The sequence below is a fragment of the Pelophylax lessonae genome (genome assembly GCF_965119305.1).
Source record: "Pelophylax lessonae genome assembly, chromosome: 4".
NCBI lineage: Eukaryota > Metazoa > Chordata > Amphibia > Anura > Ranidae > Pelophylax > Pelophylax lessonae.
Genome location: NC_138771.1, coordinates 191,411,054 through 191,423,065, shown reverse-complemented (window position 1 = coordinate 191,423,065; position 12,012 = coordinate 191,411,054). Strand labels below are relative to the sequence as shown.

Here is a 12,012-nt window from a genome sequence, read left to right as displayed (position 1 = left end):
GGAATGAAAAAGTAAGAGGGAATGAGGGAAAGGGATGGGGGAGAGAGAAAGAAAGAGGGATGGAGGGAGAGAAAAAAAATAAAGGAATGAATGGAGAAGGTGAAATGAGAGAAAAAGAAAGAGGGATGGAGGGAGGGAGAAAGAAAGAGGGATGAGGGAGAGAGTAAGAGAGTAATAGAGAAAGAGGAATGGAGAAAAAAGAATGAAAGAACAGACAAAAGTAAAAGTGATGGAGGCAGAGAGAGCAAGAGGGATGGATGGAGGGGGAGAGAGAGAGAGAAAGAAAGAGAGATAGGGAGAGAGAAAAAGAAACAAAGAGGGATGGAGAAAATGAGGAGAGAGAGAGAAAGATAGAAGGAGAAAGAAATAAAGAAAGATTGATGAAGGGAGAGAAAAAGAAAGAAAGAGAGGCAGGGAGGAAGGAAGGCACTTCTAGCAGTTGTTAAACCTGTTGGGGCATAACACACTTTCTCCTTCCTCACCTCAATCAGTTTAGCAGCTCCATGCCACACCACAGGAAGCCTGCTGGAAGTAATGGACAATGCACCCATTGGCTGAGAGGCAATGGAAGGCAGTGCAGCTCACCTCCTGCTACCTCCTCAGCCAATAGGTAGCTGACTCTCAGCCAAGCCAGCTTCCTATGTGGGCAGACCAGGACGAAAGCTTTGCAGGCTCAGAATTTAGTGCCAACCAGGGTGCAAAGCCTGCCTGTGGTGCAGACGTTATGTTATGTTACCCGGCTCATGCAGGCTCATGCAGGACAGTGAGAGCCGTAGATCCGGCCATGCTGGTGCGGAGTGGTGCGGCCTTTTTTTATAGGGGAATCAGACCAGCCTGGGGGGAAATTGCCACCCTGCCCCCCAGCCTAGTCCACCCCTGGCTGTGTACAAGGGGCAGCTTTGCCTGTGTTAGCACTAAATAAATGTACGCTGTACACCCCAAAATAAAAATATAAGGGCTCTAACAAAAGAAAATATTCCTCCCAAAAATAGAAATCCTAAAACACTTAAACACTGAAAAACCAAACACACAAAAATACTGTTTTTTTTTTCTTTTTTCTTTTTTTAAGAAGTCACATCACACTTGATTCTTTTAAACTCTGTGTAGAGGTTGCTAAACAACGTGGTCGAAAAGCTCACCCCCTTACCCCCACTTCTATCTGACGAAGAAGGGGGCAAAATTCTGGCTGACAGTGCAGGAAGAGAGAGGGCATGACAGACAGTTCACCTACGCAACTCCTGCCTCCATATCTGAGAGCTGTCAGACAGAATATCTACAGCTCTGCCTTGCAGCCCTGTGCCCTCTCTTATCTTCTCTGCCTGGTGACAAGAAAGACTGAACCCGGACCCACCCACAAACTTGACACTACTTTGGAGCGGAGCTGTTAATAATAAAAATGGCGCTTTATTTGAAAACTCCTGCACAGGTGGGTCCCTTAACATTTGGTCTGGAAAATTTTACTCCATATGTATTGGTACCTGACCCTCAAACCCACACAATTCTTGCCAGACCTACCTGACTAGTAAACCTGAAATTCAACCCTATATCCTGTGTGTGAACAGCTGCACATATTGGGGACAAATAATATGTACCACGAGCATAGATTTTGCTTATCACCCAGTTTTAGAAAACCAGGCCCTTCTGTGTAAGCTGAAACGACAGATATAGACCACAGCCTAAAACACAAATGTATTCCCGGCATAACTGTATACAAAACTAAATGATGAAGGTACCAAATGCATACCTGATGCAATAACTTACAGTAAAAGGGAAGTTCAGGATTTAAAAAAAACAAACATTTATACTCACCTAGGTGAATGCAGCATCAATCCAATACCGCATCTGTCACACGCTGATGAGAACTGAGTGATCAAACAACACTGAGTGATCAGTTCTCCCCCTCCACTCGGAGCAGAGAGCAGTGACTGTCAGTCACTGACTCCATGCTCTCCCCTCCAGCGCTCACTGGAGCACTGGGCTGTGAAGGGGGTGAGAGGGGCTGGCTCATGCTCTCAACAGACCACTGAGAGGCTGAGCCAGGTACCGGTCCAGGCTTCTGGGCAGATACCGGCCATATGATCAGGATCTATTCAGAACCTTGATCAGCTCAGTGAAAACAGATCACAGGAGTGCAGAACAAACTGCACTCCTGTGATCCATAGGAGAAGTATGGCCAAAAAAGCTTTGGCCATACTTGTCCTTTAAAACATACGATAGTCTCACCTAAGTATTTTTACATTTCCTTAAACTATAATTACAGAAAAACACCATAGAGAAAACCCAAAGTGCCCAAAAATGCATTATAACAAAATTAAATCAAAATAATAGTATTTGTCAATGCCGCACAATAGTTTGGACAAATTAGATTTTATAGAATGGGCTATAAACTATTTCAAAAACATTATTGTTATTATTAACCCACAGGTACTGTTTCTATATCTTCACCAAATTTAAAGAGGCGCTTTGGCCTCCCCCCAAAAAATAAAAGTCAGCAACTACAAATACTGTAGCTGTTGACTTTTAATATGAGGACACTTACCTGTCCAGGGATCTAGTGCTGTCCTAACCTGAGCCGGCCTCAGGTCCAGGCGCCAGCATCTTAACTAACGGAAACTGTCCTTGTGGCTTCCCACTATGTTAATCTGCAAGCTGCGCTTTGCTTTTTGAGTGGTCCCGCACGTGTCCCAGAAGGCTGCGGGCAAAGGGGGGGTGAACTTCCACTCAGATCGCTGTGGTCATCTGGGCAGAAGTGGGAACCAGATACACGCCTCACAAAAATATGTGCCAAATGTCAAAGAGGAGGGGGAGAGAAAAAAAGGAAAACAAATTGAACTTCCCCTTTTAGGTAAAGTTCAGCTTTAAAGATTAAATAAGAGAGAATAGAAATAGACGTGATTAAAAGTAAAGCAATAACATATGCACTTGGGTTTGAATCTAGATTATATTTTGAGTAGAACACAGATTATTTGATCCACATAAACCTTCAAGCACATACTGTTTATTGTGATGTATGTTTTAATCATTGCTCAAGCTGTTACAGTTAAAGTTTTTTTTTTTTTTTTTTTTCAGGATAATATCTGTGGAACTGCCTGAAGAAGCCAAACAATTTGGAATTCAGTTTCGATGGTGGCAGCCATACCATTCTGGACAAGGGGAAGATGTGTGGGCCATTGATGAGATCATTATGACATCTGTACTCTTTAACAGTATTAGCTTAGACTTCACTAACTTAGTGGAGGTTACTCAGTCTCTGGGATTTTACTTGGGCAATGTGCAGCCATACTGTGGACATGATTGGACTCTATGGTAAGACCTAAATTTTGATATGTATTACTGCCTAGTTTTTCTTAAATACTCTATGATAGTATATGTTTTTGTGACATTTTTAATCCATTATGCTAATTTTCCATTTTCTGTTTTTTCATTTTCAAGCTTTGATAGGTAAAGAATAAGAGCTATAAAATTTTAGTCCTTTTTAATTCTAATATGTATAACCTTATCTGATGCTCAGTTTAAGATGACAAAACGTATCCTTTGCTGAAGGAATATTCTGATATTCCCGTCTGGGTTCAGTTTTTTATAGATTTTGTCATTCAGAGCCTTATTTGTTGCTATGAGTCCATGAAAAATGTCTGTATTATATCATTTTGACCTAGGCCAGAAACCAGGAAGCAACTGAAGAAATGTAAAAAAAAAGTTTAAAACAAGTAAATATAATAAACGTTCCTATCTATTGACTAAGGAAAGCAGGATAAGGATTAAAAATAGTTAATAGTGATTGAACGAGTAGAGTTTGCTTCAACTCTTAACCCTTTAACACTAACCGAAAGCTAATCTTAAAGTGATTGTAAAGTCTGTTTTTAAGAAAAAAAAAATAACAAACATGTTATACTTACCTGCTCTGTGCAGTTGGATTTGCACAGAGTGGCCCGTATCCTCCTCTTTTTGGGTCCCTCTTTTGTGCTCGTGGCCCGCCCTCCTGTTGAGTACCTCCACAACAAGCAGCTTGCTGTGGGGACACCTGAGCCGAGGCACAGCTCCCTGTGTCTATTCAGAAATGGAGCCATGACTCTGCCCCCCTCTCTCTCTCCTGATTGGCTGACTGGCTTTAATTGACAGTAACAGGAGCCAATCCCGCCATGCTGCTGTCTCAGCCAATGAGGAGGGGAGTCCCGAGCAGCTGAGAAACTCCTGCAACATTGCTGGATAAAAATGGGCTCAGGTATGTATTAGGGGGGCTAAGGGGGGCTGCGGCACACCAAAGGTTTTTTTTATCTTAATGCATAGAATGCATTAAGATAAAAAAAAAAAAACCTTCTGCCTTTACAATTCCTTTAACACAAATGAATGTCATATATACCTACTAGGTGCTGGAGCCACCTCTTTTGTTCTGAGATCCTAATTGGAAATAATTGTGATTAGTTTCTATTTGCCATGGTTTAAATTGCCAAAGTCCAAAGCCAGTTTATAAATATGATTTGATTTAATTATATTAGCAACATAATCAAATTTTGTATACTGTAAATCAATTATTTAATAGCTCAGAAAATAAACTGTAGTCAAAATTTAATTGTAGCATAATACTCTAAAACTTTATGATCATAATGGTGCATTAATAAGGTTGGATGTTATTAAAAATTTTTCACTCTTTGTTATATTGCAGCCATTTGCTAAAATCATTTAAGTTCATTCTTCTTCCTCATAAATGTACACATAGCACCCCATACTGACAGAAAAACACAGAATTGTTGACATTGTTGCAGATTTATTAAAAAAGAAAAACTGAGATATCACATGGTCCTAAGTATTCAGACCCTTTGCTCAGTATTTAGTAGAAGCCCCCTTTTGATCTAATACAGCCAGGAGTCTTTTTGGGAAAGATGCAACAAGTCTTTCACTCCTGGATTTGGGGATCCTCTGCCATTCCTCCTTGCAGATCCTCTCCAGTTCTGTCAGGTTGGATGGTAAACGTTGGTGGACAGCCATTTTTAGGTCTCTCCAGAGATGCTCAATTGGGTTTAAGTCAGGGCTCTGGCTGGGCCATTCAAGAACAGTCACGGAGTTGTTGTGAAGCCACTCCTTCGTTATTTTAGCTGTGTGCTTAGGGTCATTGTCTTGTTGGAAGGTAAACCTTCGGCCTAGTCTGAGGTCCAGAGCACTCTGGAGAAGGTTTTTGTCCAGGATATCCCTGTACTTGGCCGCATTCATCTTTCCCTCGATTGCAACCAGTCGTCCTGTCCCTGCAACTGAAAAACACCCCCACAGCATGATGCTGCCACCACCATGCTTCACTGTTGGGACTGTATTGGACAGGTGATGAGCAGTGCCTGGTTTTCTCCACACATACCGCTTAGAATTAAGGCCAAAAAGTTCTATTTTGGTCTCATCAGACCAGAGAATCTTATTTCTCACCATCTTGGAGTCCTTCAGGTGTTTTTTAGCAAACTCCATGCGGGCTTTCATGTGTCTTACACTGAGGAGAGGCTTCCGTCGGGCCACTCTGCCATAAAGCCCCAACTGGTGGAGGGCTGCAGTGATGGTTGACATTCTACAACTTTCTCCCATCTCCTGACTGCATCTCTGGAGCTCAGCCACAGTGATCTTTGGGTTCTTCTTTACCTCTCTCACCAAGGCTCTTCTCCCCGATAGCTCAGTTTGGCCGGACGGCCAGCTCTAGGAAGGGTTCTGGTCGTCCCAAATGTCTTCCATTTGAGGATTATGGAGGCCACTGTGCTCTTAGGAACCTTAAGTGCAGCAGAAATCTTTTTGTAACCTTGGCCAGATCTGTGCCTTGCCACAATTCTGTCTCTGAGCTCTTCAGGCAGTTCCTTTTGACCTCATGATTCTCATTTGCTCTGACATGCATTGTGATCTGGAAGGTCTTATATAGACAGGTGTGTGGCTTTCCTAATCAAGTCCAATCAGTATAATCAAACACAGCTGGACTCAAATGAAGGTGTAGAACCATCTCAAGGATGATCAGAAGAAATGGAAAGCACCTGAGTTAAATATATGAGTGTCACAGCAAAGGGTCTGAATACTTAGGACCATGTGATATTTCAGTTTTTCTTTTTTAATAAATCTGCAACAATGTCAACAATTCTGTGTTTTTCTGTCTGTATGGGGTGCTATGTGTACATTCATGAGGAAGAAGAATGAACTTAAATGATTTTAGCAAATGGCTGCAATATAACAAAGAGTGAAAAATTTAAGGGGGTCTTAATACTTTCCGTACCCACTGTAAAGTGCTTTGCTAGTAAAAGGAGTTCAAGTATCAAGAGTATGCCGAGCCTACACTAAATGAAATATTGTGGACATTTAGTAATAAGCTGCCAAATTGTATGGTACACATTGAGTGTATATAGCAGTTACTCATGAATAGATGGAACACTTGTGTAAGAGGTGCTAGATCTCCTGTTTTAATACTCAATATTACAAGTGATTGTGCAACCTGCTCTAGCAGTGATAATGAGGCTAGAGAAGGAGCATTGTCTACTGAAAGTTCTCACAGCTCATTAAAGTAATTTAACATGGCTTGCCTTAAACTGCTTGCATTTTTTTAAACAAATGATCAGAATAACAAATGCCTTTGTTTATTTGCTTGATTTAACTATTATACTTTACTCCAAGATAATTTATGGCATTTCTTATTTTTACAAAAAGGTTTGCTCTCGCCCCATAAATAGGTCTGGGACCTAATATGATGTTACTTATCACCAAAACCTCCTACCAAAAAGTCCCACTATGCATAAGGAGATGTCTAATCTATGCATACGATGATGCCTTAGAAGCATGGAAATATATTCATGTTTGACCTTGTTCTTCTCTAGGGATTGTATCAAGGTCACTTCAGGTCTCTAGTAAATTGCCAGTACAGTAGTTTAATACTCACGACTTTCCTCCAACTGCATGTCCGTTTTGGATCTCATTTTTTTATATCCAACTTTTACATAGATATAGATTTATGTGCATTAAACATATCCTTGCAAGGGAACCTTGACACTTGCTTTTTCATTAGAATAACACAGTGTCTAATAAATCACCGTGCTTCATTCCATGTTGTTTCCACTGCAAAGGGAAAGACTAGAGACAGGAGTTACTTCCACATTGCTATAAAACATATTTTTTAAAAATAAAAAAACCCCATGAATTCTAAGAAATATAATGTTTACTCGTATGTTAGATTTGAAATAGAATATACTATTGCCATTTGCTTTGTTCTCTTAAATGGTTATTTTGACATTCTTTTAGTGATTTTACTTGCATGCGCTGAAATATTTTTGTAATTGTATGTCTTGTGTAAAGGTTTTCCTTTTAGAATCAGTTTATTTGTCAGACACTGCAGTCAGTATCCCTACTTAATTATTGCTGCAAGACAGTTAGTTACAGCATAAAGCTTTTTGACATGGCTGTGTCTAAGATATTGCTTTGAGGTAAGAGGTACAGTTCAGCATAAGCTTATTAAGGAGCCCTACAAGAACAGTATACAGTATATAATGTGTTAATATGGTTTCCCCTGCTGCATCACATATTTAAAAAATATAAATAGGAACAAAGGGCTTGATCAAATAAAGATAAATAATTGAAGCCGTTTCATGAGATAAATATAATGCAAAGGATGTCTTTTTCATTTTCATATGATTAAACAGGCAAAATTTTTTTTTTTTTTTTTAATATAATTTTCATATGATTAACTGATCAATGTTTATGTAAGTGAGAACACAAAATACCATATGATTTTTCCCCTTATTTCAAGTAAATACTGTGTAAAATGAATTGTAAGACATGTTTTGTTTTGCACTCCTCATAATGCTGATAGCAATGTGAACAGGTTGTAAAATACCATAATGTTTTAATACAAAAGCCTATCAGGCTCGGCTGTATGCACATATGCTGACAGAAAGAGGTAAGACAGATGACCTCATCAGTTTGCTTCTGCTGTTTCTTTGACCAAATACAGATTGGGGTCAGATTGGTGTCAAACTGTACTGCCACCAATATAGCTGTGCTGTCTGGCAGGGCAGTTTAAATTTCAGGACTGGCTGTGTACATTTTTAAAAACTCCTTTTGTAGGTAAAACATGCATGCATTTCATGTGTGCATTTCATGTGTATTCAACTGTTTTCCTGGAGGTAAACTTCAAAGGGATTATAGAGAGATAGTTTTAACCACTTCAGCTCCGGAAGGTTTTACCCCCTAATAACCAGGCCATTTTTGCGATTCGGCACTGCATTACTGTAACGAAAAATTGCGCGGTCGTACGACGCTGTATCCAAATACAATTGATGTCCTTTTTTTTCCCACAAATATAGCTTTCTTTTGGTGGTATTTGATCACCTGTGCATTTTTTCGATTTTGCGCTATAAACAAAAACAATTGTGACAATTTTTACTTTCTGCTATAAAACATTCCCAATAAAAAATATTTAAAAATCTTTTTTTTTTTTTTATCAGTTTAGGCCAATTTGTATTCTGCTACATTTTTTTGGTACAAAAAATCCCAAAAAGTGTATTTTATTTGGTTTCCACAAAAATTATAACATTTACAAACTACGAGATAGATTATTGGACTTTTTATTTATTTTTTGTTTTTATCGGTAATGGTGGTGATCAGCGATTTTTAGCGGGACTGCGACATTGCAGATTTTTTTACGCTTTTTGGGGACCGGTGACGTTAATACAGTAATTAGTGCTAAATAATATGCACTGTTACTGTATAAATGACACTCGCAGGAAAGGGGTTAACACTGGGGGTGATCAAAGGGTTAAATGTATCCCTGTTTGTGCTTACTGACTGTGGGGGGGGGGCTCTGTTAATGGCACAGAGGGATTGGGGTGTCAGCTTAGCTAAGCAGGCGGGTCTTCTGTCAGTTTCTGTGAAGATCGTGGGAGGCCGGCGCCACTCCTCCCGCGGTCTGGCTCCCGCTGTGTCTAATCACAGGGGTAGCGCGGCTCTGGCGGCACGCGTTTGCTGCACATATTCACGTAGACCTACATGATTATGCGCAGTCGAGCCGCCCTGCCGCAGTAAATCTGGGCGGTCGGCAAGTGGTTAAAGCAGTATTAAACCCCAAAGCAAACATTTATTATATTGCAAGTTACTAATTTAAATTTAAATAAAAATGTATTTTAGGTTGTCTTACTTCAATTTTCATCTGGAGATCCAGCCAGTAGGTCTGTTGTTTTTCAATAGAAAAGCTTTCTTGCAGTTACAGGGATGAGACAGAGCATTTAACACTGGCAGGGGTGCTTTAAATGTTGTTTTTATCTATGGCAAACATTTATCCCCCCCCCAAAAAAAAAAACTGCTGTAACTTATTATAAAATATTAGCTGGAGTTCAGCTTCAGTTTGTTAGTGTATTTAAATCTGTTAGTACATCTAACAGCTCCTCCCCCCCAGAGTAACAATGCTGCTGTCCAAATCTGCCCCCTGTGCTCATTCATTCAGAGCGGTGTCTGTATAACACAGGAGGTACTGGCTAGATCGCCATGGGAAAATCGAGGGAAAAAAGAAAACGAATAGTCACTATATCTATTAATTGGTAAACTGCAACATTACATTTTTGGTTTTGGCTTTTGGGTTTAATACACCTTTAGGCTGGCCATACATGGATCAAAATTTTGACTGGATCAGCAAGGACAAATTTGAATCCATCTATGGCTGTTTATACTCCAGAAAAGTCAGTCTAATGATAGGCTTCTATCAAATATGACTGTTGGAACACTTTCACTGAATCAGCACATGCAGCCAAATTGGCTGCAGTGCTGATCATTGTATTCTGACAGCAGAGGAGTCTCCACTGTCAAAATACAATAGTACAGTTGGAAGATTCTTCCATCAACCTCGACTGTGTAGATGGGGGAATCCATTGTTTTTTTGTTTTTATCAGCTGGCTGGCTGGTCGAAGAAAAAAACAAAAAAAATGAATCTATTGCCAACTTTAGCCAGGGGTAGATTGCATGTGAATACGTCTTTTATCCAGCCTGTTGGTGATGCTCTAAGGGCCCTTTCACACTGCTCTGTAGCAAAATTTATTTTGCTATGTTTCAGATGCATTTTTGGTGCAATTGTGGTTGCCTGCACCTGTGAAAATGGGACACGTGCCTCAAAAACGCAAAATGTGTGTTTTTGTTGCATTTTTTATGCGCATTTGTCTTTTTGCAGCGTTCTCCATTCATTTCAGTGGGGAGTGTGCGATTTTCAAAACTGCACCAAAGATGCAGCATGCAGGACTTTTCAAACGCACCGCACCCATAGTGCAGTGGTGTGAAGAGTCCCATAGGATTTAAAGGTAAACATTTAACTTGCGAAAAACATATTATTGTGAAAGGGCCCTAAGTTCCTCAAGTGTACCACGTTGAAAAAAGATTGCTTACAGAGAAGGCCAGAGGGTGAAATTTTCAAACAAGATGAGTCAAGGCAATGACTCATAATTACCAGATAGCTCAAGATTCAGTGAGAGACAGCTGTGCTTGAAAGGAGCTCCTTCTGCCATGATATGTCTTTTCCATGTATTAAATGCTATATTGTAAAACAGATCTAAATACAGTATCTCACAAAAGTGAGTACACCCCTCACATTTTTGTAAATATTTTATTATCTTTTTATGTGACAACACTGAAGAAATGACACTTTGCTACAATGTAAAGTAGTGAGTGTATAGCTTGTATAACAGTGTAAATTTTCTATCAGCTCAAAATAACTCAACACACAGCCATTATTGTCTAAACCGCTGGCAACAAAAGTGAGCACACCCCTAAATTAAAATGTCCAAATTTGGTCAAATTAGTCATTTTCCCTCCCCAGTGTTATGTGACTCGTTAGTGTTACAAGGTCTCAGGTGTGAATGGGGAGCAGGTGTGTTAAATTTGGTGTTTTCGCTCTCACTCTCTCATACTGGTCACTGGAAGTTCAACATAGCACCTAATGGCAAAGAACTCTCTGAAGGATCTGAAAATAATTGATACCCTACATAAAGATGGGCTAGGCCATAAGAAGATTGCAAAGAACCTGAAACTGAGCTGCAGCACGGTGGCCAAGACCATACAGTGGTTTAACAGGACAGGTTCCATTTAGAACAGGCCACGCTATGGTCGACTGAAGAAGTTGAGTGCAGGTGCTCAGCGTCATATCCAGACCCCAAAACACACCTCCAAGACAACCACTGCCTTGCTAAAGAAGCTGAGGGTAAAGGTGATGGACTGGCCAAGCATGTCTCCAAACCTAAACCCTATTAGGTATCTGTGGGGCATCTTTAAACGGAAGGTGGAGGAGCATAAGGTCTCTAACATCCACCAGCTCCCCGTGATATCGTCATGGAGGAGTGGAAAAGGACTCCAGTGGCAACCTGTAAAGCTCTGGTGAACTCCATACCCAAGATTGTTAAGGCAGTGCTGGAAAATAATGGTGGCCACACAAAATATTGACACGTTGGGCCCAATTTCGACATTTTCACTTACGGGTGTACTCACTTTTGTTGCCAGCGGTTTAGACATTAATGGCTGTGTGTTGAGTTATTTTGAGGGGACAGTAAATTTACACTGTTATAAAAGCTGTATACTCACTACTTTACATTATAGCAAATTGTCATTTCTTTAGTGTTTTCGCATGAAAAGATATAATATAATATTTAAAAAAATGTAAGGTGTGTACTCACTTTTGTGAGATACTGTATATCTGTTTTAAAACTTGACAAGCAGTGTTAATATTAGCAGCAAATTTCAATTTAGTTTTAGTCTTAGTCTTTTGACTAAAATGCCATTTTAGTTGTAGTCTCCTTTTAGTCATCTGCAATTATTTTAGTTTTAGTCGAATTTAGTCGAATAAAATGTTCTACAGTTTATTCAACTAAAGTCTCCAGTACGGGGGCGTGGCCGGGATGTGAAGCTGCACGGACGCACAGGGCTCTATCTCCGCTCTTGTCCTCATCCTGTCTTCTCCATCGGCATCCATCCTTTACACTTACATCCCTTCAACACTCACCCTGGGGTCCAGGAAGACGGGTGGCACGT

At 40.1% G+C, this 12,012-nt stretch overlaps 1 protein-coding gene across 3 annotated transcripts in view; it reads left to right on the top strand.

The window, feature by feature from the left end:
* The window catches only part of RELN (reelin), a 782,434-nt gene that overhangs the window by 502,949 nt on the left and 267,473 nt on the right, over positions 1 to 12,012 (top strand). For all 3 annotated transcript variants that reach the window (XM_082254411.1, XM_082254410.1, XM_082254409.1), the window contains one exon: positions 3,070 to 3,306. In XM_082254411.1, the coding sequence (XP_082110537.1) occupies positions 3,070 to 3,306 (237 nt within the window). The remainder of the gene's footprint in view (positions 1 to 3,069; positions 3,307 to 12,012) is intronic.